This window comes from Triturus cristatus, chromosome 5_2, assembly GCF_964204655.1.
Source record: "Triturus cristatus chromosome 5_2, aTriCri1.1, whole genome shotgun sequence".
NCBI classification, from domain to species: domain Eukaryota; kingdom Metazoa; phylum Chordata; class Amphibia; order Caudata; family Salamandridae; genus Triturus; species Triturus cristatus.
Window position 1 is genome coordinate 8,810,256 of NC_140588.1, and position 27,750 is coordinate 8,838,005.

General features: G+C 44.3%; 1 protein-coding gene across 1 annotated transcript in view; it reads left to right on the plus strand.

The window, feature by feature from the left end:
• Positions 1-27,750, plus strand: part of DNAH5 (dynein axonemal heavy chain 5) — a 5,853,083-nt gene that overhangs the window by 2,641,249 nt on the left and 3,184,084 nt on the right. The window contains exon 33 of the mRNA XM_085606747.1: positions 18,487-18,699. Within this exon, the coding sequence (XP_085462873.1) occupies positions 18,487-18,699 (213 nt within the window). The remainder of the gene's footprint in view (positions 1-18,486; positions 18,700-27,750) is intronic.

Consider the following 27,750-nt stretch of genomic DNA (forward strand, 5'->3'; position numbering starts at 1 on the left):
CAACCCCCCTCAGTGGGCTGATTTTGGCTCGAGGACCCTATCCCCAGGCCGGCCTTTTAAATAAACTGGGAGGGGGGCACACAGCACCCCTCCCGGGCTGGTTTCAGTCCTTGGCACACCAGTCCCCTGGGGCCCGGACGTGCATAAAAAGGGAAGGGGGCCACAGGGTAAAGGGTCTGAAATCTACTTGTGGAGGGGTTCACATGCTCCCCTCTCCCTAAATAGATATTAATGTTCTCCCTGGGACTCGGCCCTACCCAGGGGCTTAAAAAAAAACATGAGAAACTACTCTTCTTGTTTTATTTTTATTTTGCCACAGATCCTCTCCGAATTCAAAGCAAAATATAAAAATAAAAAACGTTTTGGGCCCCAGCAGGGTCCGTGTGAGACTCCGCCACCAGGCCTAGATGGTCAATGGTTTTGCTACCATGCCCCCTTGTGTCTTATTTTAATGTTTTTCTCGGGACTCAGGTGAGTCCTTTTTGTCCATTCTACCTTTACGAGTGAAACGTATAGTTATATGTGTCAAAACTCCGCACTGTGGATGGAGATCTCCTCTTAGAAAAACATAGGCAAGGCTAAGTACTTTCCTAGTACAACTAAGTGTACTACAAAATGCAGTTTGTGAATAGGCCCCAGAATGTGCCTTTTGTGATGGCTCATACAGAAAACAATAGTAGAACGTGCAATCTGACAGATTAGCTTAGTAAGCAAGGATTTTAGTAGTAGTTATCACCTCTGACAATATGTGCATACAAAATTTGCAGTATGACAATCCTTGTTAGGCCTCTTTAGAGATATAGTATTTTGTTGTGTCAATCGTAATTGTGTATGCATTTATAATTTTACAAAAGTGTGATTCAACTTTATAATAACTGTCTTGTGGGAAAGCTCACATTTGATGCAGTACACCTGCACTGTTGAAGAAGCCTCATTGGTTTACTAAGACAAGTTATGTCCAATGCCATAGGTCTGATCTGATAAATATTAGAAGTTCTGACTATGGTAATAGCTCTTGTCTTATTTATTGTGAAAAGCATTTGTTAAAGCCAGTAGGTTTTTAACAGTGGATTGTTATCACCCTGTGCTACAGGTTGTAGACAAGTATTTTTGTACACAAAGCCTTACAGGTTACTGTAGTAGGCAATGATTTTGGTGTTGGTCACTCCCTCTGACAAATCCTTGGGGTAGAAGAATTTCACTGTGATAATCCTTGTTAAGCCCTTATTAGGGTTTCATGTTGTTTTGACAACTGCAATTTTGTACCTATTTGTAATTTTATATTGCATACTTGAGGGCTATATTGCTGGAATGTTTATGCTCAGTACAGTCGGTTTTGAGTTGCTTATTGTGACAAGCCAATGTTGGAGGCTATAGCCTGATTGGTTTACTGAGAAAAGTTATTTCAGATGACAAGGATCTGATCTGGTTATTATGAAAAGTCACAACAAATGCAGTAAGGCTAATTTATTTATTATGAAGCACTTATGTTAAAGCCAATAGGGCTTTAAGTGTGAATTGTTACTGCGCCATATAAAGTCTGCAGACTTGTATTTTGTGACATGGAATCTCTCATTATTGCTTTTATAGGCAAGGATTTTGGTGCTTATTATTACCCAAGTCAAGTCAATTAATCTTTATTCGGATATAAAGATACCCACAAAAGAACATGACACATACAAAATAAGACATTTCATAATTAAAACACGTTATACATGGTTAAAAAACATTTAAAATACTTCACATCAACGGGAGTTGGCCAGAGCAACAGCGCTAAAATAACAGGAACATGGGGATTGTAGGGCCACTAGGTAAAAAAGACCCCGAACATAGCAGCATGATATAAAGTGATAAAGTACAAGAGTTTGGCAAATTTAAAACGGGATACCATAACGTGGGCCAGGCCTCTGTAAACAACATAATACACCCTTATAACAGTAAGCCAGCCCATACATATTAGTAAATGGGTCCTTGGCTGGTACAATGTTAAGAAAAATGCAATAGAACTGCATAAAAACAACTACCAAAAAACAAGGAACCATGGCTACGTTTATGCGTCCCACCCATCCCTAACCTCTGAAACCAAGGTAGCTACACCTCATTTCTAGACTTCCTAAGTTTTACAGCTAATCTTAAAACGTTCACAGTGCAGAACAACGTAAGGGGGTCAGAGGAAAGTTTCAAAAACAAGAGTACCACCTTAACCTGGGTAAATTTATTATTTCTTGAAATGGATTTTAAAAATAAAACCCTCGGGTACTCATATAAAGAACAAAAAAAGACAAAATGAAGAGTATCCTGCGGAGATCTCAGATCGCAGCCGCAAGGACCCTTTATGTCAACGTCTGTTGTGTACCCTGCAGGAACAGATAAAATATGATGCAAAAGATTCAATCTGAATCTAGTCATTAAAAATCTATCATTTTTGTTTTATATATACGCCAGGTAGGGATCCAGACCCGGTAATGATTTTGTTAACAGGTGGCCTCTCACTGAGACTTTCAGAAGTTCGCTATCCTCCCTTTCACAGGCTAAGCGCCGAAGAAATTCAGATTTTATAACACCCTTAACTCGAGGCGTGAGTGTCGCGGGCTCATCAAAATAGTTGGCAAATCCCAGCCATTTCAGGGTGTCCTTTACATATTTGCTCCAGGGTATCCGGAGGCCTTTATCTCGATTAATACAATCCTCAAGTATTTGTCTGCTTAGGCTAGCCTCGGGATTGGTCCAAATTTTTTCCAACAAGTGATGGGTTTAAGACTTAACCTATCACTAATATAGGTGAGGCCTAGCTCCTCATGGACAATATAGGCAGGCGTACTTTGGGGCACTTGCAAGACCCTCCTGAGAAACTTATTTTCCTCAGATTGTATCAGACGTATTTCTAAAGCCCCACACCTCGCTCCCATACAGGATTTTGGCACAGCATATTGAACTGTACAAGTGCAAAATTTCATTTGGTGACCAACAACCTAATTTTTTGGCACGGTTCATGATTGAACCCATCGCACTAATTAATTGACTACATTTGTCAGAGATGAGTGTTTTAAAGTTAAGGCGTTTGTCAAATGTGATCCCTAAATAATTAAAAATCTTAACTTTTTCTAGTTTGTGAGCCCCGATTTTAAACATGAAATTCTTTGTCGGTCTTTTCCCTGTTTCCATTATATATGATTTAGTGGGGTTGGGAGATAAATCTAAATCCGCCATAAAACTGCCAAAACCGTCAATAAGAGACTGGAGTCCCCTTCCTGTGCGGGACAAAAGAACCGCATCGTCCGCGTATAGGAGGACAGGTATACTTCTCTTTCCTATACGAGGACAGTCTACCCCCAGCTCTACAAGTGCCTTATCTAAACCGTTAATGTATAACATAAATAGAAAGGGTGCCAGAATGCATCCTTGTCTTACCCCCCTGGTACACAGAAAATGTTCCGTTAGGTTCCCCTCGTCGCTGTATCTGACCTGTGCTGTGCCCTAAGATTTCCCACAATTTCCTTCGGTTTACCCGGTCAAAAGCCGCAGTTAAGTCCATAAAGGCCAAGAACACCGTCCCCTCGCCTACCAGGGTATACTTGGCCACCAGATGGTAAAGATTGAGGCACTGGTCCGTTGTGGAGCGGCCATTCCTAAACCCATACTGGGAGGCTGTAATGATGTGGTTTTCCTCGGCCCAGATTGTCAGACGGTTGAGAATGACCTTTCCTAGGACTTTTGCTGTGACGTCTATTAGTGAAATCGGGCGATAGCATTGCGGATCACTCCTGTTTCCCTTTTTAAACAGTGGTACAATACTAGCCGTGGACCATGACCTGGGCATTCCTACTTCTACTGCAGTATTAAAAACTCTGATGAGTATAGGGGCCCATAGATCAACCTGACATTTAAATAGGTCTGGGGGAATCCCATCCGGGCCTGGAGCCTTATTTCTTGTCAGGGCGTTTATTCCTTCCTTAATCTCGCCCACCAAAAAACGCGTCCACGTACTAGGTAGAATGCCTACATCTGGGGTGTGTACTCCTATCCTTGGGAACCATTTTAAGTGCCAACTTCAGATCCCTATGTGCCCTAGAGCAAGCTTTGTCAAACCATCTGGGAGATAATTTGGATTGGGGCTTCGTTTTGCTCCTCAGTAGCCTATCAATGTCCAGTGCCATGCCCTCGAATGCACTAATCAATTCTCTTCCCTCCACTGTGGGGTCTAGACACCTCCATATCCGGCTTTCCGAGTTAATGAGAAGCATTCTATAAAACGCTTCCCCATCTACATTGCTCCATCTTATTCTCCTACCCTGGTCTGACGCTTTAAATAGGCCGCTAGTCGTCCTATTCCCTAACTGGGTGGATTGGTTAACGTCCCTCAAGGACAATACCAGAGGGTTGTGGTCACTAAAGGCACTAACGTTTATACTAAAATCTGTAATCCTACATTTAAGCACATGTGAGACAAAAATAAAATCAATAATTGTATCCTTACCCCTGCCCTTAAAAGAAGGGTTAATTGTATTATACATTCCACCACGAATTAAATCCATCGTGTAAGTTAAATCATGAGTGCCCAGAATCTTACTTAATTCACGGCCTTCTCTGGTGTGCTCTAAGTGCCAATCCTTTGTAGATGGGCAAGAATCCCATTTTCCCCTGCCCCATTTCAGGTGTGGACATTGGTGACAATTAAAGTCACCCAATAATATGAGCTGGGGGCTTGTATCCTCTGACTCTTGTATGCCTGCCAATTTTTTGTCAAGCTCGCTCAGCCTATGCATAGATTGGCCCGCCTTATAAAAATGTATCAAAATGAATTTTAGGCCCTTCTTGCAAAACCTGATACCCTGAATATAGTCCGAACTCCAACCCAGATCCTCCCAGGACCCTTGGGAAGTCAGTGACATGTAGGTTATTAAACCGCCCTTGGCGCGACCCATGGTTGTTTTGCAAGCAGGGACAAAAAACATTTTATAACCCTCTAAGTGTGGGACACTAATATCAGTTTCCCACGTTTCCTGAAGACAAATAATGTGGAATTGTCTAATAAAATCTAGCCATTCCTTATTTTGTATTTTGGCTGAGATCCCTGCAATATTCCAAGAGACCGCTCTAATCTCTTTGGTTGCTGGGTCATCCACACTTCTGTCTAAAATAACCTTCCCTATTGATGGTGTTAATTCTGGGCTGCTTGCAGCTGCTCCCCTACAGTTACCCCCTTCTCTCACATAGCAACCTTGTGTGAATAATGGCCGAAACTAAATCTCCTGCCGGGCCTCCAGTATCAGTCTTCGTTAGACTCTCAGGTGTTATGGCATTTGTCATACTCCCTCCTAGGCTCAGTCAGTCCAGTTCGTCCATTGTTGTTGCGTCAGAAAGCGGGGCAAATCTGTTTGTTACTAATCCAGGTCTATTCACCCAACCATAAGTATTTGCCCAGCACCTATGAACCACTGAGCCTGCCTCTTTCGATTTATCCCGATAGAAGAAATTCAAGGGCAACATTTTTATACTAGTCCCCCTATCAAAGTCACCATAACGGGAATCGAGCAGATCTCTTACCAGCTCTGGAAACCTAAAATTAACAATTACGCAGTCTCCTGTGAACTTTTTCTGGCTGGCCGCAATCCAGGCCACCCTCCTCGCCATAAGTGTATTACCCACTTAGACAACCCTAGAGGTGGAAAAAGGCCCGCCCGGCTTAATTGTCTGCCATGATGCATATGTCTCAATAGAGAGGCTTTGGATCAGCCCTCTTTTGTAATTGAACTGTATGAGAGTATACAACATGGGGAAATGTCTGATCACATCTACACAATTCCCTGAGAATGAGTGCACTGTTGGGCCAGTCCTTTAGTTTCCATTTTCCCCATGCCCTAACTATTGTGTACATAATTTGGTAAGCATTAACAATTCAAACACTAGCTGCTGCATCTTTCTGGCAATGCAATCATCTAAACATATATCTGGCCTATCAAGCACAATACCTACAGCAACACACATATACCTCAAGCAGCCATCTAGGCCTCCAAGCACTGAAACCTCCTGCATGAGATATGGCTACCCATGTCCTAGTCAAGCACTCCTGAGCACCTCTCCCTAATGTCTCTCATATCCTATGTTCCACAAATAATGTTGCAATACTTCTGAAGATGATCTGGGTTGCTCATGCTCATTATAATACACAGAGGCCCCTGCATACACTTTCCTGTGCAAGCAAATAGTGGCACAAGAACAAACCAGTGATAATAATTTGCTGCATCACTGTTTTCTTGGCTGGCCTCTCCATTTCTAGTTCCCTTTAACCATACAGCCAGTGAATTCCTGCTAACAGTCAAATCCTATGTGGTTCTTTTCCTTAAGATACCAGTTTTACACATTTTTTAGTGTGCAGAGGTTGTAGGAGTGAAAACAACCTAGGAGGGATTGCTGTATGTCTTCTTTCGCACCTAGTTTGGGTGTTACTCGGAATGCCTGAGGCCTCATCCTACAAGCCCCTGTTGGTGCTCTCCTCCTTTCCCTCCATTTAACTAAGCCAGCCATTACAGCCAGGAGCTCTAGGTATGGTTTGAAATCTCATCTCCCTGCACATAGAAGAAATCATTCTTTCTGTCTGCCTTGCCTGGCTTAGGCCAGTTTCCGTAGGTCAGCCTGTGGTCTGGAAGAAGTGACTCCTGAACTCAATGATCTGGGCAAAGGGATGGTCACTTGCAGATTTCTTTATAAAGATATAGACTGCCTGCCTATTCTGATCTGCCTGTGTGCAAGTCTGTGTGAGGAGCAGTAGCCCAGCAACAACCCCTGTTTGACTTGAGGTTGTTGTGCCACAGACACCTATCCAATGCACATAATGGGATGCCTTCCATCACTAAGGAAGCTAGGGTGACTCTGTACCATTTGAGAAACTGTTTTCCGAGGAGCTGAACAGCAGCCTACAGTAAGATGTACTTGTTTTTCATTCGATCCTTCAAACATTTTGAGGAAACCTTTGACTTTGAGTGACCTTTTAGTTTATTCCAACTAAATTCTACTATTTCTCAATGTCATTTACCACTTTTAGCCTGGTTTTCATGTTCACCTTACTACTGCATTGAGCTCTGTTCACCAGTAAAGATGAAAGGACTCGACCCAAAGCAGGAAGCTTGACTGTTTCTCCTAAATGAGTAAGAAACATATTATAGGACAATGGAAGAGAACCTATTGGTTTCTGAGACAGGAAAATACTAGGGTGGCAGATAGTTATGTCTGCTGATAAACACATAGCTTGCTTCATTAACCCCAAAACCAGAGGGCATGTTGTTACCCAAGCTGCTGAAACAATTTCCATCTTCGGTGAGTTGAAATATCAGGAAACTCTTCCTAGCCCACCTCCAAGATGATGTACTGCATTAGCAGAACACTGAATTCTCACTATGAGACACTCTATGGAGCGCACCCACCGCCAGGTACAGAGGTGGTGGCTGAGTTTCTGTCACAGGTGGACTTGCCAGTGTTCTCAGAGGCTGAGATCCGAGACTTAAAAGCACCAATCACTCCGGCCGAGATTAAAGTGGCTCTTAAGTCGCTTGCCCTGGGTAAGACCCCGGGCTCTGATGGGTTACCCGTCGAATTTTACTCCACCTTTTCTTCCCTATTGATCCTGAAACTACACCAACTCTATCTGACATCACTCGTGGAGAGACGGTTGCCCCCTACTACTCGAGAGACGATCGTCACGTCCCTCCTCAAGCCGGAGAAGGATCCCTTAGATATGGCGTCCTATAGGCCCCTGTCGCTTCTCAACTCGGAATATAAAATTCTTAGTAAACTTCTTGCTAATCGCTTGCTCCCACACCTTTCGTGACTGATCCACACGGACCAATGTGGCTTTGTCCCACGCCGGAGTACATCACTGAATCTCAGGCGGTTTCATGCCATCTTGCACGCCTCGGGCCCCCGCTCGGAAGGCACAGGGTGTTTATCTCTGGATATATCACAGGCCTTTGATACGCTCAGCTGGTCTTATATGTTGGAAGTATTGAAGAAAATGGGTGCTCCCCCAGAACTATGTGCCTAGATCCAGTTGCTTTACACCGACCCCACGGCCAGGGCGAAAACTGGCTCAATTATATCTGCTGCCTACCCCATCTTCCGAGGTACACGCCAGGGTTGCCCATTATCGCCTATATTGTTTGTCTTGGCACTTGAACCGTTAGCCCAAACCCTCCGGCGAGTCATGGGGCCCCATGGCATCCTGTTGGAGGGTGTCTTGCACTCGGTCTCGCTCTACGCGGACAATATGCTATTGTACTTCCGGGATCTCCGCGCTGACATGGGGGAGGTGGCGGATCTTTTTCTCCGCTTCGGAGAGATCTCTGGGTTACGCCTCAATGCCTCCAAGTCCGTAGCCTATTCCTTCAGTGGCAAGCTTGAGGCCCCGGTGCTCCCTTTCGGGCGCTGGTTACCTTTAGGTACTTGGGGATTAATATATTTCGTTCCGTGCCGGATGTCATTGTAGGCAATCTGGTGTGCACCATCTCTTCCATACGCTCTCAAATTGCATTCTGGAACACACTGCCCCTCACTATAGCAGGGCGGGTAACGATATCCAAGACGGTGATGTTACCTCGCCTACTTTACTACTTCGTCAATGTCCCGGTGGCATATCCCGCTTGGATCTTTCGGGAACTAGACACGCTGCTGATCTCGTTGATCTGGGGTACGGGGAGACGTAGGCTTGCATTGGCGAAGTTGCGGTTACCGAGTGGAGCTGGCGGGATGGGTGCACCCGATTTTAGAGCATACTGCATCGCTGGCCAGCTGCAGTGGTTGGCCTACTGGCTGGCCGGGAAAAACCTGTTTGAAATTGGCTATACCCCGACCCAAATGGCACGGGGTGCCCTGCAGTCGTTGTTATGCCCTGGCGCTCCTAAACCATTGGACCCACCGGCTCTGCTAAAGACAGCGCTCCATTATTGGATAAAGGCATGTAAATATGCCAAAATCCAAAATCCATACTCCCCAAACAAGCCCCTGTGTGGCCTCCCCACGAGACAGGGAGTTTTGCGTGCCGGGCAAGTACGGGCATGGACGCAGCAAGGGGTGGAAACTATAGGGGCTTTCTTTCAAGAGGGCAACTTGATGCCCCACGAAGAGTTTGTGAGGGTTAACGGGGTACCCGACACCCAGTTTCTGCTCCACGCTGCGATCGCGCGGTATATTCGAACACATTGGCGGGCGACGCCGGCGGAACCCTCTACATTTCACCTTCTGCGTTCCCTCCACATAATGGGCATGGACGATTTTTGGTCAAATGGCTTTATCGGGGCCTCCGGGAGCACACTCAGGTATCTATGGCCGCTCTGCGGACGCTTTGGGAGACAGATTTATCACAGACATTTAGTGATAAAGAATGGGCTTATGTCTTGGAGTACCCTAAAAAAGTATCCCGCAACTGTAGATTGAAAACTATACAACTATTTGTCCTTCACAGGGCGTACCTTACTCCTCATACGCTGGGTAAGATGTACAACACGGCGGATGCAACCTGCCCCCGCTGCTTGGCGCCGGACGCTGACCTGGTACACATGCTGTGGGTTTGCCCGACGTTGCGGGGATACTGGGGTGGGATAACGCACGTCTTGAGCACGATTGCTGAGCGCCCCTCCTGGGACACGGCAGGGGCTTGTTTACTGGGGCTTTTACCGCTCCCCTTGAAGGCAAAGCTGCTACGCCGCTTCGCTAACCTGGCATTAATGCTGGCAAAGCGCCTGATAACACAGAGGTGGAAATCCCGCACGCCGCCACGTGTTGAGACTTGGGGAGAAGAGGTGTTAAGATGGGCGGTAGCGGAGCGCGAGGCGCTGTATCGTGAGGAGAGTCGGGGGCTGCGTAAGCGGCCTATCTCATTGGAGTGGGCGAACCTGACTGAATCATTCAAAAGCGAGATGGAGGAGGTGGAGGGGGGGGCTGTGGTGCCTGCCCCCCCGGAATCCCCCCGCATAAGTGGTGGTGCTCGTTGATGGAGATGGGTCATTGGGAGTGAGAGGGTGTGCCTGACTCCAGTTAATGTGTGATGTGGTGATTTGTGTGGTCGGGATCCCCCTTTCGTGATACATGGATTGGCCTCCTTCCTCCCTCAGCCGTGGGCTTGGGGTGGGGTTGCCCTCCGCTCCGGCTCGCCGTCCCTTCTTTCTTCCCCCCCCCCCCCTGGAGGATGCTTCGAGTCCCCCAGACTGAGACTGCTTACTTTGTGGCATGGTTGGGTATGGAGGGTGGGCTTTGGGTGGGATTGGGGGTTTGTGGGACAGTTGAGCGGACACCGCTCCTCCTGAAAACAATTGGTCGAAGGCTAGATATGTGGAGCACAACACTGGGACATAATGGTGACCTTCCTAGAGTTCTTGAGACATTATCGTGTTATATTGTGGACAACAGCACAATTTGAAAGGATAATATACGAAACCTGAATTGTATCCTGTGGTTCCGGAATAATTACATGTTCAATGTGATGCGTAGTATGTAATACCTGCATATGGAAATCCCAATAAAGTTTGTTTTAAAAAAAAAAAGCACAACACTGAATGACCTCTCCATGAGTTAGAACACAAACCGATGTTCAACTGGGCTGCTAGATGATCGAGAGAAGAGTTGAGAAGCCTTACTCCTCTATGTGCCATTACCCTTTGCCCCTTCTGTGCTGTGCCATGAAGTACAAGTTCCACTCCTCTGACTTTCCCAGTAGTGCTGTTGCTCTGGACCGCAGCAAATGCAGTCAACTCCATGCCTTCATGCTTCTTCTGTCTGTGTGCCATGTAGACTCTAGACCTGCATGTGCTGTCGAACATGTTCAGACTCATAGTCTTTGCTTTAGCCAAAGCCAAGTACTGCTGCATGCCACCACTGAGATCATGATCGCTGTGAGCCTCCCCACTGCTGAGACACTGATGTACCAGTAAGCATGAACCAACTTGGGTCTAGTGAACTCTTTTTTTTTTGTTGAAACGTTTTATTGTCATTAATAAAATAAAACAATACAGAAAATAGCTTGGTACATTAGGTAGTGCATTTGTCGTATTAATCCACTGCAGGTCAATTACACAGGTAAAGCAATGTCACAAAGTGTCGTAATTTAAATATTGGGATGTAGCAAAAGAAAACTTCTGGAACACCGATCTCGGCCACTGTTATGTCCCCTTGTTGGACCTTTTGGATCAATCGCTCAGGTCAGGATCCGAGTCTGGTGCTGGAGGAGCACAGATGTTACCACGGAATGAATTCCACCTACTCCATACCCGTTCCCACTTTTTGGGACACCCTCTGTGTATAAAAACTGCTTTTTCGGCCACCATTGAGCTATCCATGTCTTGACACCATCATCTCTGCTGGGGGGCTGCCGGTACACCCCAGTGTTGTGCAATATTGCCTTTTGCCAACATGATCCCCAGAGTTGCCCAGTCTTGTGCTGCGTGATTTAGGTCAGTTGGTTCCCATATATTGAGGAGGCACCGTTTTGGTTCGGGAGGAACCGGAAAACCACACACCCGCGTAATTGTGTCCATCACCTCCTCCCAGTAGAGTGTTATGTGTGGGCATTCCCAGAATGTATGGTAGAATGTGCCCCTTGCCCCACATCCCTGCAGACAGAGAGGTGTTGCAGCTCGGCCGATTTTGTGAAGCATAGCCCTAGTGTAGTATGTCCTGTGTAAGACCTTCAGTTGCACCAACCGTAGCTGGGACGGGATCGCCACCTCCTTCGGGGATGCTAGTGCTTCCTGCCAGTCCTGTTCGTCTATGTCTCCAAGGTCTGCCCGCCATTCGTCCCGCAGGGCTAGTGTGGGGTCGTCTAGTGAACTCTTGCTACATTTATTTCATATTACTGTCTGCCCTGACCCACATTATGCAGACATATTAAGCCCCTTGTGCTACATTTTGTATCGCATTGTAATAACTGCGTTCCTAACAAATGTAATTTAACAAGAATCAAACTATATATTTTTCTAAATGGAATGTGGACTGGAAATTTTAAGTATTGTATATTACCTCTGTGTTACTTGTATCACGCATTTTACTCCACCCCTTCCTCCTAGAGCAAGCCTTAACTGCTTGATCTTGTACTCCCTGACAATCAAAGTCTGAAAATGAGGCATTTGGCAATTCAGTGAGCTCACAAATTAAAATATCTTGTTAATTTTGTACCCCGAGACTCTTCCAAATTCCTCTGCTAGTTCAAAAAGCCGTGGTATTGCCTCAACATGATTAGACGTATACAATAAGAGATCATCCGCATACAGTGCGGTTTTCAACTCCAGTTCGCCGATTTTAAAAGGAATAATTGTGTTATCACTTCTAAGTGTACAAACAAAAGGCTCTATATAAAGATCAAACAATAATGGGGACAAGGGGCAACCCTGCCTTGTACCCCTAGTAATTTTAAACCAATCTGATAGCCCCCCATTCACTAGGACTTTTGCACAAGGTCCAGAGTATAAGGATTTAACTGCCTCAATGAACAATAAAGGGAAGCCGAACTTCCTCAAAGAGGCCCAAAGGTACCCCCAGTTCACCCGATCAAAGGCCTTGGCTGCGTCTATTGCTACAATGGCCAGCGGGAGCCCTTTTACTTCAGCATAATCAATTGCTCCTAAAACTTGAAACGTGAGTTCGTTGAGCTGCCTCCCTGGTATAAACCCTCTTTGGTCGGGGTGTACAATTGTTTTAATGGATCTCGCCAATCTAGTGGCCAGTATCCCTGAAAAGATTTTTAGATCCGAATTTAACAATGAAATTGGTCTATACGACTCCATTTTTTGTGGATCTTTGTTTGGTTTAACTAACAAAGTTATAGTGGCCTCCGACCAAGATGGGGGGATAGGCTCTCCATTTAAAAGAATACTATTAAAAAGTGTCTTCAGAACGGGAACAACTATTTCAGAGTTATCAGAATAAATTTCTATCGGGAGCCCATCCGGGCCAGCAGCTTTCCCTCTACTCATTTTTTTTAATTGTTCTAGAATTTCACCCTCTCTAATTTCGCTAACTAAGTGTATTTTCTCTATCTCTGTCAGTTGAGGCAGATTAACCAAATTGAGCCATTCATCTACCTCGCCCAATCCAACTCTAGTATCCTCTTGATATAGAGTAGACATGAACCCCATCGCCTCATCTCTAATCAAATCATCCTCTGAAGTTAATAGGCCAGAATCCCTTTGCACTACAGCCTTTATATTATTCCTAACCCTATCCGCCCTTGATTTCCAGGCAAGAAGGGCTCCACACTTTTCACCATACTCAAAATTTTACAGCCTACTAGCTTCCCATTTTTCTTTATTGATCTTATCGCACCTTGCGCTGAACGCTGCTTGTAGTTCCAACAGTTCTCTCTCAAGTTTGGGGATCCTCTCCCTGTCTATCAAAGCAGCCCTTTGTAAATCCAAATCTTTGTCTTTTATGGCTTTAATATCATCTATTTCTTCTCTCCTACGCATTTTTCTCCTGTATGACATTTGCGAGCTCAACAAGCCTCTTAAGTTAGCCTTAAAGGATTCCCAGACCATTTGTACGGTGGTAGAACCAAGATTAAAATAAAAAAACTCGGTTATTCCCGTACTTACTAGAACCATCACTTTGTCATCCGCGAGAAGTGATCTATTGAGTGTCCATCTAGTCACTGTATTTATAAGACTTAAGCTAAGAACAAGTTCTACCAGAGAGTGGTCTGAAAGGCCTACAGGAATATAAGCAGTCGAGACAGTATTAGAAAGCAAAGATTGATCCACCAAAAAAAAATCTATTCTTGAAAATTGCTTATATTTCTTGCTGTAAAAGGAATACTCTCTTTGAACTGGATTTTTCACTCTCCAAATGTCTAGAAGCGTATAATCCTTCATCATATACTTCAATGATGACAAAGTTTTGGTTGGAACACAATATTTAGCCCTTGAGGTTCGGTCAACCTGCCCATCAAAAACTAAATTAAAATCTCCCCCTAAAATAACCGGGGCAGGATACTGTATGAGGCATGCATTCAATTTTAAAATGGAACCCGAATCATCATCATTCGGGCCGTAATACACTGCGCACGTGAAAACCAATCCAGCTATAGATAGGGCCGCCACTAACCATCTTCCTGAATTGTCTGTTTCCCATTTCTGAACTTTAATCCCTCTATTCGATCTAAGAATTATAGCAACACCTCTGGTACAACCTGTCTGATGTGAACATAATATATCCTGAACCCACCCTGATGTACGATAAGCTTGTTCACATAGTTTTGCCTCTAGGTGGGTTTCCTGTAACAAAATAAGATGGGCATCCGTACCCCTTAAGTACTCACAAACCCTCCGTTGTTTCCTGCTGCCTCCTAGACCGTTGACGTTCCAGGAGAGAAATTTTATCTTAACTGATCCACTCATACCGTCCTGATCTTACCAGACATCTAGAGCAATTAACATAAAGAAACAATCTTGCGCAATACGAGAACAATTTTACACATTTTCTAACCCCCCTATCCCCCTTCCCACACCCTCCCATGAGGAACCCTCCCTTCACACCTGGCGTTGAAATCGCCTCTTCAGGAGCCCAGACCCCAGTGGCAACAGCATGCAAAAATCACGCCAAATAAAACATAAAACAAAATAGGAGTTACCATCCACAAAACATATTACTTCATATGCCAGTTATTCTTACAGCAGAAACATTTAGTTATATATTCCTAACACCTATCCCTATGTTCCATATTTTTGTTTATTTTATTTTATCTCATATCTATGTTTTTTTTTTTTTCCTTTCTCCTCTTTATCCCACGTACCTCTCTCCTTCTGAAACAGTTTTCCCCTCAACTCTCTTATTTCATATTCACAGATTCACAGTCAATTCTCCTTACGTCCTTCTTCTTTTATCTTAGATAGGAAAATGTCTACATCCTCTGGCTGGCTAAAATTATACATTTTGTTCCTCCACATCACTTTCAGAAGAGCAGGAAATTTCATCTGAACTTGTACACCTAAGGATCTCAATTCTGGCATTCTAGAACCCAACTCCCACTGTCTCTGTGCAGTTTTCCCCCCAATGTCTGATCTAATTTGATATGGATGTGCATTATGGAGGAGACTAGTGTTAGATAGACATCTGCCTAAAATTAGTTCTTTCACACTATAGGTTTGGAAATTCACCAGAATCTTTCTGGGGACTTTTCTGTCTGGATGTAGTCTGAATGGGTCCCTGTGCACCCTTTGTATTTCACTCTCCAATACGATATCGGGGCGGTCTTTCAAGACCCCATCCCTCAAGAGTTTACAAACAAAATCCTTGATGTCCCCTGTCTCTTCACCTTCCGGAATCTTCAGGATTCTGAGATTATTCCTGCGTGCTTGCATCTCTAGCCGTTCCATGTCCATTTCGAGAGACCGGTTCTGCGTTTTTAAAGTGCTAATTACCTTTATATTTTCTTGAACCGACTCTGACAATGCAGAAACTTTAAGCTCCAACGAGCCAGTACGGGCACAGATATCATCCAACCTAGACTCGAGAGTATCAAATCTATCATGGATGCTCTTTTGATTACTCTCAGAAATCTCGAATTTAGCCATAAGGTCATCCTTCAAGGACTTTAACAGGGAACCTAGCATACTCCCCTCTACAACAGAATTATCCATCAAACCATCTACAGGCGGAATAGGTGAACCCCCAAGGAAAAAACGGATATAATGGGTTGGAATAATTTAATCCCGATAGAAGGGGCTAAACAAAAAATCAGATACTTAGGAATTTTTCTGACTCAGAAATTAGCTGATATTTCTAAAACTAGTTGGTTGCAAGTTGTTAAGGAAGTAAGTAAGCTAATGGTGAGATGGGGAAGTATTCCGCTTAATATTTACGGGAGAGTAAATCTCGTTAAAATGATCATCCTCCCCAAAATAACGTTTCTTTTTAATACTATCCCTTTATTATTTAATTATAAGGACATTGCCTCTCTGCAGGGAAAGATTAGTTCATTTATTTGGGCCACCAAATCGCCTAGGATAGCCTGGAAGAAATTGAGGAGGGGTTTGAATATAGGGGGATTGGCTCTACCTGACTTGTTAATATACTGCCATGCCTTTCATTTTAAGAATTTTAGAATACTGGTTAATAAATTGGACTCTTCTTCACAAGGGCGTCTTTTTCAGGCTCTACTATATGACCAACCACAAGGTCTTGAGAGTTTTCTTCTTAAATTTGGAGACCAAAAATTTTTTAAAAAGGTCCGCCTCAAGATTCTATTAACAGCACTTAAAAATTGGGGATTTATTCAGAAAACTTTCGGGATCCCCTATTTCAATCAATATGCCCCAATTTGGGATTCTCCAGGCACTCCTGAATGCCTCTTAGATCAACTATCTCAGCCTCTTAAAGTAGCAGGGATCAAAGTATGGGGAGACCTGTGTTGTGAGTTTAGGCTTATGGATTGGGAGTCTCTAGCAAACCTAACGAATGGATCCCTAACCAGGTTTAAGTTTTATCAACTGTCTGCGTGGTGGGTTAGACAATCTCGGGGACTGACAGTAGATTTCCCAATCTTTGATTCTATTTGTAGGGTGGGAGGTTGGAAACGGGAAGTCTCGTTTTGGTATCAAACACTGGTCGGTTATGGGGATAGTTTAATATTTGAGATAGAGAAACTTTGGGGCAATGGCCTAATAGGGAATACGGAGGAGATACAAGAAATTTGGAGAGACTCGTTTCGCATGTCTCAGAGAATCATTAAACCCGCTAATTTGAGGAGAAACCATCTGTTTACAGCTTATAGGGTCTATTGGACTCCGGCAAAACTGTCCCGGGTTTCATCTAATAATTACTTTTGTCCAAGATGCAAATTTTCGGCAGCAGATGACACCCATATGTTTTTGAATTGTCCCAGGATTTCCGGTTACTGGGGGTCTGTATGCCGTTTTTTAGAAGAGCTTTTAGGTGTACCAATCATTAGTTGTCCCAGATTGATATTTTTTGGTAGTATACAAGGATATAGTACAAATATTGCTGCACAACTTGTGTTTTATGTGATCGTCATTGCCAGGAGAGAAATTTGTAGACATTGGAAGTCTGAGATTCCTCCTAAATTTGCTGATTGTTTGAGGAATATTATATGGATTAGCCAGTCAGATATTGCATGTGATCAAAGAAATTCGGAGACACTTTGGTCTCCTCTTCTGGCCTGGTTAAAGAAAGTCTGATGGGTCCAATGATTAAGCCAGGGGTCTGTGGTCAATCCTTTCCTAGCACCAACGTGATTCCCAGTGGTAAACGGAAATGGATAAGGAGACAGCCCTTCTCTGGGGGAATCCGGCGGCTGCACATAGGCCCCGAGGGCAGGAATCGAAATGGTCGGTGTGGAGGGCCCGGATAGTTCCCATCTAGAGCAATCTGTATCTGGCGTATGTATGAGGACAAAAAAAAAAAAAAAAAAAAAAAATTAAAATATCTGTCTCCAATGGGTCAAGGGACAACAGGTAAAACTTGCTAGAATAACTTCCCTTTTGCACGTGAAGCATAACGGTCAACATGTCTTACAAAGGTGATACGGCAGGACAAATGAGCCCAGGTATCTCATCTTCATGGCTTTACAATCGACATGTAACGTATTTTCATTTCCTGACTAGAATAACAACTTCAGTGGTAAAGACCCAGTTTAGCACAGCTACAGATTTGCCTAATTTGCAGTACTAGAATCGGTTTTGGGGGCATTTAGGAGGGATTCACTATTGCTTTATCTGAGTATCATATCTACTGATCAAGGCTAAAACAATTCCAACATTCTGAAAGCCAGAGAAATTGACGAAGAAGGGTGCCACATGTTTTTGCTTGGCAAGCTCTTAAGTGGCTTAAATGATGGAAGTCTTAACAAAACTTATAGATGGTTGAAGAGGTAAGATAACCCCCGGTTTCCAAATAATAATTACCATATGATTTGAAGAGATTATTGACCCAAATGTTATCAAAATCTTTAAAGGCTGCAGTTTCAAGCCACAGGACAGAATAATAACCATCCTTGGTGAGGATGGATGCCTTTTATTTTTATTGGCTTCCTGTCATGGCCCCCCCCTCCAAGGGATCCTTGAGTGATCCTCATCATCAATTGCTAAAATATTCACATTTCATATGCGTTAGGAATGTGTTAATTTTCCTTGGAATCACTACTGGTTTCTTATGTTGCCTCTACTGTGTAACATTCTAGCCCCATGGTGATAATATTCATCCATGTTTAGAAAAATCGGTTTACGGGTCAACTAATTTTACATCTTAGAGCTAAATCACCTTGAGGAACTTAGGAAACTTTGATTGCAACCACTCATTTGCCTTTTTCATTTGTTACCTGGATTTAATCATGCAACCAAGGAATTAACTTGGAGGTTTGGGGGACTGTCAGATGGGAGCTATGTGATTCAACTACAAAATGAGACAAGCTTAGAATTACCCTTAGTCAAGTGATGGAACATTCTGCATCGAGTCATTTAGTAATTGAATATGTACTCTTCCTTACAGGTATACGACCGCATTGTATCCATCTCATCTCGTGAGGGTGAAACTATTGAGTTGGACAAACCTGTCATGGCTGAAGGCAATGTGGAGGTGTGGCTCAATGCTCTGCTAAAAGAGTCACAATCATCATTGCATATGGTGATCCGCCAGGCAGCTCTTAGTATCCAGGACAGTGCTTTTCAGTTAATAGAGTTTCTGTCTTCTTTTCCAGCTCAGGTAAGTCTGTGAAGTCTTGAAGTTCCTGACAAATGAAAACTGTGATAGCGTTTTTTTAACTTTACTGAAAATGTGTTTGTAAATGTATTATGTCTGATCCAGAAATGTTTTATTTTAGTACGGTGCATTTATAATAAAAAAATGGCCACCAGACCGAGGTGGAGCCAAGGGATTTTATGCTGTTTCTGTTGATGGCCTAAAATATATATTTTTTTTTTATTATTGACTTTTTCATAACATAGTGCAATGCATGAACAAACAAACATTACCAGCATATGTCTATCATTGGTCATCAAAGGATACAACGCACATCACAATGCATTTCTCACCATAGTCTGCTATATTACATAACCATGTCGTATGTAAAGATCAAGAGCATAGTTCAGACATCAGCTGCAAACAAATCAGGGTGGCTATTTAAATAGATTGTGAGAGGTTCCCAAAAATTACCTGGCTTTGCTGAGGTAGGCAGTTTTTCTGTATATAACAAAAATGTGTCCCTGCAATATACAAAGTCTGTTATCCATTGCTTTAGAGTAGGCGATTTTTTACTGTCCCAATGCATCGCCACCCTGCGCTTCGTAAGGAGCAGTGCTATGGCCGCAAATGTTTTCTTTACAGATTTCAGTGGTAACACACAACTCAGCAGGCATAGCTGTGGCGTACATATTAGTTTACAGTTTACCATTTCGCCCAGCAGAGCTATTACCTGTGTCCAGTAGGCTTGTACCTGCGCACATTCCCAGGCCAGGTGAATAAAGTCAGCCTGATCTGGTTTACATCGCTTGCAATTGGCGTTATCCCTTAGGCCATATTTGTAGAGCTTTTTGGGGGTGTGATAGGTTTGATGCAAGTACTTGTAATGAATAAGGCATAGATTGCCGTTAGGAGTCAGCAGTTCTGTGAGTGCACAACACACCTTTCAATCGTCTTCAGTAAGCGGAGTGTCCAATAGTGAGTTCCATTTCTCACGAGCCCTTACCGTACCCTCCCCAATTTCTGTTTGCATGGCCCGGTACAGTTTAGTTACCATATGACTTATCGTCGGACTATTGATGAGTAGCTGCAACGAGTCCAATGCCGGGGGTTCTGCTGGGTATGAGGGGTATAATTTCTTTATCGCCTCTCGCAGTCTGTGGTAAGTAAATTTAAATAGCATGGATTGGTTGGTGACGTAGCCCAGATCTGAAGGGGTTATGAATGATCCAATAACATACAGATCACCCAGCAGGGTAATGCCCACCTGCTCTAACAGGTCCATGCTACCTCTATCATGAGTGGCCGATAGTGAGGGATGCCGTGCTAGCCGCATACTGGGGGCATACCCAGGGATAGTTTCCCTGCCAGTTGGCCGAGTTTGAGCCATGGAGTGGAGGTAGTGCGGATGGTGTTTATCTCCTGCCTTGCTAGATGCGGCCGTTTGTGCGGTAGAATGGCAGCAAGTGGTATAGGGTTGGCATCTCCATCTTCCACCGCTATATGTGACATGTATTTGATTGGATGATACCAATAGTGAGCGAATTGGACTTGCGTGCATAAGTAATATAAAAACAAGTTGGGGACCTCAAAGCCGCCCGAGGGATATGGCAGCATCAGTGTGTGTAATCCTATTCGCGCTTGTTTGCCTGCCCATATTAGTGTTGTCAATAGCGCCTTCAGTCTGTCAAATATTGGGGTAGGTGGGGTTATTGGAATATTCGTGAATAGATATAATACTTTTGGGAGGACCACCATTTTTATCAGGGATATCCGATCTGCCAGTGTAAGAGGGAGTGTAATCCATCTACGTATTTCAGTATCAATTCGGTCTACAGCAGTGCCATAGTTCATTCTTAAGACAATTTCCGGGTTGCGGTGGATCCAGATGCCCAGATATTTAATGGGGTCTGTCTGCCACATCAAGGGGAATTCCAGCGGGTGAGGCCGGGTGTTCTCTGTGAGTGGGAGTATTGCAGATGTGTCCCAGTTTATTTGCAGGCCAGAGTATCTACTGAATTTAATGTATTCTCTGAGGACAGGGTTCAAATTCGTAGTCGGGTCTCTAATATAGAGCACCATGTCGTCTGCATACATGGAAATGCTAATGGGGCGGAGCCGAAATCGGAGCACAGTATGTGCATAGCATTGGCGTATTTTACAGGCCAGTGGCTCCATTACAATGGAGAAGAGCAAGGGGGATAAAAGGCATCTTTGTTGTGTGCCCCTTTGGATATTAAATACATCCGAGATGTGGCCATTTACCTTTACTCTTGCAGTGGGTTTGGTATATAATAATTGGATCCAGTGTATTAGTACCGGCGTTAGGCCCATCCTTTGTAAAATTGTGAAAAGATATGGCCACTCAATGGAGTCAAAGGCCTTGGCTGCGTCCAGGAGGACCGCAGCCGCCTTCATCTCCGGTTTGAGCTGGTGCAATAACGCAAATATGGTGCGTAAATTGTGTGAGGTCGATCGATTAGGGATAAAGCTAGACTGATCTGGGAGGACCATGACCTGCAGCAATGGCTGCAATCTGGTGGCAATGATCCTAGCCAGAATCTTTGTGTCCGTATTTGAGATAACGGTTTGTAGGACTCCCCACGATCTGGTTGTTTGTCTGGCTTCAAGATAGCCACTATTAGTGCCTCTCTTAACGTTGGAGGGAGTATCTTATTAGTATAGGCTTTGTCGTACATTGCCACAAGATGGGGAATGAGTAAGTCCGCATACGCTTTATAGAATTCTCCGGTATACCCGTCAGGTGCCGGGGCTTTGCCATTAGGTAGGGATTTGATGGCAGCCTGTACCTCCTCCAGCGCAATGGGTTGTGCAAGCAGTTTGCGCTATCACTTAACCATAGTAGCGCTATATCTTCCAGGTAGTCATTAATTTCTTGTGGGGTGTCCGGCGCTGCATATAGTGCACTATACGTGTCTACGAAAGCATTTAGTATACCATTATTGCTATAGTGCAGCTCGCCTGCCCTGTCTTGCATTTTCAGTACCACGTGTTGTTTGTGTTCAATACGGATTTTGTGCGCTAACTGGCGTCCAGGTCTGCCCCCCTCCCCCACTCTGCGGGCAATGTGCCTACGGGAAATATATTTCATTTCATCCTCTGTGAGTTTGTTATACGTTGTTATTTCTTTCCTTATTTCTCCCAGTAACATCGCTTTTTTGGTAGTCTCGTACTTCGTCTCTAGATGCTTTATACGACCTTCGCTGTTGCTCAACTGCGTATGTATGTCTCGCAGAATCCCAACTGTTGTACTGATACAAATACCTCTCAAAGTCGCCTTAAAGGCTTACCATATAGTGCCAGCACTATCTACTGTATTGGCATCTAGTGTGAAGAAGTCTTCTATGGCTGTATGTATTGTTTCTCTATAAAGGGGATCTAGAAGGGACGTCGCATTGAATCTCCATATGTATGGAGGTGGAGTATATGTTGGTATTGTGAGCGCAAGAACTACAGGCTTGTGGTTCGATAATGTTTTTAGTAAATGTTGTACATTTTGCGTCCACGTGCAGGCTGTTTCAGTGATCAACCAGTAGTCAATGCGTGCCCAGCTATTGTGTACAATTGAGGTGTGAGGGCCCTCCAACAATGATGGATTACGCAGGCGCCAAATGTCGTGCATGTGGAACTCCAACATTCCATTCAGGATGGTAGAAGCCGCTCTCTGGTGTTGCTCGGTAGTGTGTTGCGACCTATCATAGGTGTTATTCAGGGCAACGTTTAAGTCTCCTCCCCATATTAATTCCATGGCTGGAAGAGTTCTGATGATGTTCCATTAATTAGTTAAAGAAACAGGATCATCAACATTTGGTCCATAAGTATTAATGATTCCTACTCTGAAACCACGCAGAACCCCTGTTACTATGACATAGCGGCCATGGTCATCTATTAGTGTCTGCTCACTCATAAATTGTGTCCCCTTGCTGATTAAGATTATTACCCCTCTGGCATATGGCGAGTATGAAGACGCTGCCAACAGTTCTGCCCATTTTTTCCCCAGTGTGCCATCCTTTTCTGTAACAAGGCGCGTTTCTTGGAGAAGAGCAATGCTTATATGGTGCCTGTCTAGATAGGCGTATACCTGTCTAATCTTACGTGGGTTGTTCAGACCCCGCACGTTCCACGTGATTAATTTCAATGGCGTAGCTTTATCAGCCATATAGAGTAATGCAGCGCAGTCGGGCCATTGGGGCTTGTTGAATGGCATTCAGGGGGTCTAAAAGCAACATCAGTAACATGGTCATACAGTGGTATTTTGTATGTTTTCGCGTAAGTGCGCAATATGCCTGAGGCAATGTAGATGGCTGGCAAGTAACAACACAAAACCCAACTATCCCCCCCCCACCCACTTCGGCATCCCAATCATGCCAAAGACATTTCCCAGACAGTAATAAAAATGACAACTGAATGTCAGTGGGGATCACCCAGTAAAGGGCGACTAGATGCTCAGTGACCCGTTCAGTTAGAGATGAGGCCGGAGCAGCAAACACGTAGAATTAGTATGCTGTTGAAAAAGAAAAATATTCTACACAAATAACATACAGTAATACGAGACCGTTTAACTGTTGTCAGATGGCTAAGATTGCAGGCAGCAAAACTATGCTACTATTTCCCATACCCATAGTGGGGGCACAGGTTTCAGGTCCGTAGGAGTTCAGTAGTCTAAACCTGTTATCACGTATGACTGCAGATGCTGCGAGGATCTTGTCATCTCACCCTTCCATCGCGATGAGGGGGAATTTCCAGGTATCAGCTGTGAGGCAATTCCTAGAGTGTACTTCACCAGTGTGTCTTTTCAGTCTGAATCCGGATGCGAGGTGCTTCTTTTATCCTTCGCAGATTGTTGTCGGATATGCTTGATGAATTCCTGGGCCGCTTGAGGTGTTGGCAAAACTCGAGTTTTGCCTGCATGTGTCAGTCGGAGCCTGGCTGGGAAGAGCATGGCGTAGGGGATGTGCATGTCTTGCAGCTTCTGTTTTACCGAAGCATACTCCTTGCATGCCAATTGCACCGTTAGTGTAAAGTCAGGATAGAAGGCTATCTCACAGCCATTGTACGTCAACGGTTGTTTCTCCCTTGCCAGTCTCAGGGCCATGTCTCGGTCTCTGTAGTTGAGAATTCGGGCTATTATTGGTCGTGGCGGGGCACCTGGCGGCGATTTTGGGGCGAGAGACCTGTGCGCCCGCTCCACAATCAGCATCGATGAAAACTTTTCTGCCCCGAACATATCTCGCAACATTTTCTCTATGTAGTCTTCAAGTTTACCGGTGTTAGTACTCTCAGGCCCGGCCACGACACGCAGGTTGTTGCGCCGGGACCGGGATTCTAAATCCTCGTTTTTCGCCTTTATAGTTTCCAGTAACTTTGCCACAGCGTCGCATTTGGACGTGGTTGAATGGGATTCATCCTCGACCGCTGATATCCTCTGTTCAGTCTCCTCCAGCCTTTCCCCCTGCTTATCAAGCTGAGCAGGGACGTGATCCATTCTTATGGTGAGAGCGTCTATTTTGCCATCAATGGCTTGAAGACTGTGCTGAATGGCCTGCAGGGCCGCCTCCATTTTGGCGTTGGGCTCCAGCTCAGCATCCAATTCCGCTTCCACCGATGTGCCCGGGAGTCTGGGTGTGTGTTGTGGCTCAAATGGCAGCTTGGTTTGTCGCTTATCGGGCTTAACCATTCTGAGGAAACCGCATCGCGATCTTAGGTATCAGGGCTCTGAGCAGTGGGTCTTGCTGTTGAAGGCGAGTGTTTATAAGCACAGACTGCGGTGAATGTTCCCAAGGGGGCTCAGTAGGCACCCACGGCACGTCTCAGACAGCAGCAGCCCACTTTTTTTGCCAGCTCTTCCTTTGCATGCGCCAGTGTAGCTGCCGGGCCCTCTTTGATGCCAATTGTACTGTCAGGTTGTCGCTGAGAAGGGCCCCCAGTCACCAAGCACTGAAGTGTATAGGGCAAGCGCAGATCTCCTTACTCACTGTGGCAAGGCGTCTTCACTTCACTGACCGAAGGACGTGTCTCGGTCGCGTGTTTTGTCCCCTTACCTGCCGATGCCGCAATGCAGGCCAACACAGCGGCGGTGCGTCCGCTCAGCGCAGGTACAGTGCGCTCTGCAGGCTACGCTTCAGCCCTGACACCTTTAATATGACCCTCGCAAGTATAGTCAGTGCGCAGGTAAAATGGTGCAGTCAAGTTTGCGGCGGTTTCTTGATGGTCACAACTCAGCAACAAAGGCGCTCAGTTTGGAACAGACAGTCAGTGCAGCAGGGGCCGCCATCTTAGGTGCCTGATCATCGGTCATCATCCCGGTATTTGTCCCCCGCAGCCCCGTCAAATTTACTGGGTGAGTCGCAATCCGTACTTACAGCATGCCGGGCCGCACACGTAAGCAGCTGGGTTTGCTTTAAACGTCGTCATCTCAAGCAGAGTTTCCTCACCGCGCAGTTCCAGTTCGCGGCGCCATTTTCGCAGTCTGCTACGCTGCCGGTCAAGCCGTCCGGCGTTCTCACAAATGGCAGCACCTTGGGCAGTCAGACCTGCATCATTATGCTCCACATGCGTTCCGATTTTCAATTCTCCGACCTTAGGTCATTTTCGGTCGGTGCAGCCTCCGTTTTTCCGCCGAGTCTCCGCTCCGGCCGTCAGAGCAGAACTAGTATGCGGCCATCTTGTACCAGGCTCTCTAGCTCCCCCCGTTGATGGCCTAAAAATTGAAAACAATTGAGAGAACAAAAATTAAAATTTGTCCCCAACTGGCTGTACCCTGCAAGTTTGAGTAAATATTGAAATCAATAGGTGATATTTTACCTTTTTTCACAACATTCTATATTTTGTTTGTAATTTTAGTATGCTTAAGTCATAACTGAGGATAAGGCAGGTTTTTGTCTATCCCTTGTGCTGTCCTTTTATTCCTATGTACAGTTATCTCTGTGCTGCCCACAGAAAAACATGATACCTTGCTCTTTCCTCAATTTAAGAGTATAGAAAGCCTACAAACTAATTCTCTGTGAAATCTGGGTTATTATAGTACTGAATTTTGTGCAATATATTGCACAAAATGCAGTGATATAAAAACCCAGATTTCACAGAGAATCATGAAATGTAGAAAATACTCCACTGTTCCTTGTAAAATATGGATTTCATCATCATGACAGTCCACAAACCACTCTGCAGAGATGTTTACCATTGCCAGGATTACTAGTATTATGAGGCATTAAAGAGCTCATTATGCAGCAAAAAACCTACTTATTTGACACATTTTGTGGCAGTATTCTTTTTATCGATTTGAGCTAAAGCATTTTGGGCGTAAAAACTTTTTGGCAAACAATATTATTAATCAGATAAATTCATGATTATATGCTAAAACATTGCAGCCACAGAATGTTATAAATCCACTGGCTCTTACCAATGTCAATTGTTTTATCAACAATTTCTTCATGAAAAGGTAAAGAAAAGCTAAACATTCCAACTCCAATCAGTGTGATTATTAGTAACACTACATAAAACAGCCTTTTCACACTAGCAATCTCATAATAAATATGTAATATAAAATATACATAACGGCTAATGTATAATATGGTCCTATAATGCCATTTTGAGGTTCTGGTGTCCTGTACAAACCAGACAGCCTTAGGTCATGTGGTTTATGATGTCATCAGAACCCCTAAATGACAATGTATATTACACAGTTGTGGTCACCGTAGTTATGCTTCAGCTGCACTTTCCACTTAACCTCTTCAATGCCCATGACGAGATAGTCTCGTCATGGAGCACGGTTGCGCTGTGCCCATGACGAGACTATCTCGTCATGGACCCCGCCCGCTAATGAAAGGCCCGGCACAGGAGGGGGAAAGGGCGGGGCACTGAAGGGGTTAAACCATCCTGCCAACAATACAGGCACCCCTGCACAATGGTGCAAGGGTTCGTGCTTTTGCACTAGGCTGCTAAAACATTTCCAGTGTGGGAAAGAACAGGAATGCACCGTGTTGGATAAATACGGTGCATTACTGCCCCAGGCCAAATCCTCTTAAATGAGAGCCAGAGTCTCTCCATAGCCAGACCCTGTAGCCTGCCATGTAGAGGGTGTGTTGGCTTCTCATATCAGGTTAGATGCAGGGACTGAGGATAACCCATGCCCTGTGTCCAACACCTGTTGCACATGGTTGAAGGTTGGGGTTGGAAATTAAGTACATCACTACAAAAAAACAAGCACTTCACTGAATAAGCACAGTAAAAACAGAATTATGGTTCTGCCCGAAATGCAGAGAATCACTCCAGTTTTACAGTTATTGTTAATAGCTAACACAACACACACACCATCTCTTGCTGCACGCCATGTTCTAAACACCAAATGACTAACCGCACAGATACAAAGAAAAGAGCTGTCAAGAGAACATCATGGTGTGTGGCTCGAGTTATGGTGTGTGCTATGTGCGTGGGTAACCATAACTGCCAATTTTCAGTGGTTTTCTGCATTTGAGCCAGAATTTGAGCTACATTTTTGAAAAGGTATTTTTCAATTATATATTTATGTATAGATATATATTACCATCATGTGGCTGCATGCAAAACAGGTCTGGCACTCACCAATAGCCGTCAGCTGTGGTTTTCACATGAAACACACACACACACATATATATATATATATATATATTCACTGAAAAAACCATAGGTTTCACACACGTTATAGTTAGGAATTAGCATTCAAAAAACCTTGCAAATTCACTTAAAAAACCATAGGTTTCACACATGTTATAGTTAGCTGGGCATTTCCCTCGTAAAAAAACAATGAAATTCCCCGTTATAGTAAGTGCAGGCAACTATAACTCAAGTGACCGCAATCCGCTGCTGATGACGTCAGATATTACATCACTGTATTTAGACACTTATTTACCCATGTCTTCTTCCATTCATCTTTAGCTATACATATATTTCATATTTTTTTTTTTCAGAAAGACACATATGTCATCAGTGATGTAATATCTGACGTCATCAGCAGCGGATTGCGGTCGCGTGAGTTATAGTTGCCTGCACTAACTATAACGGGGAATTTCATTG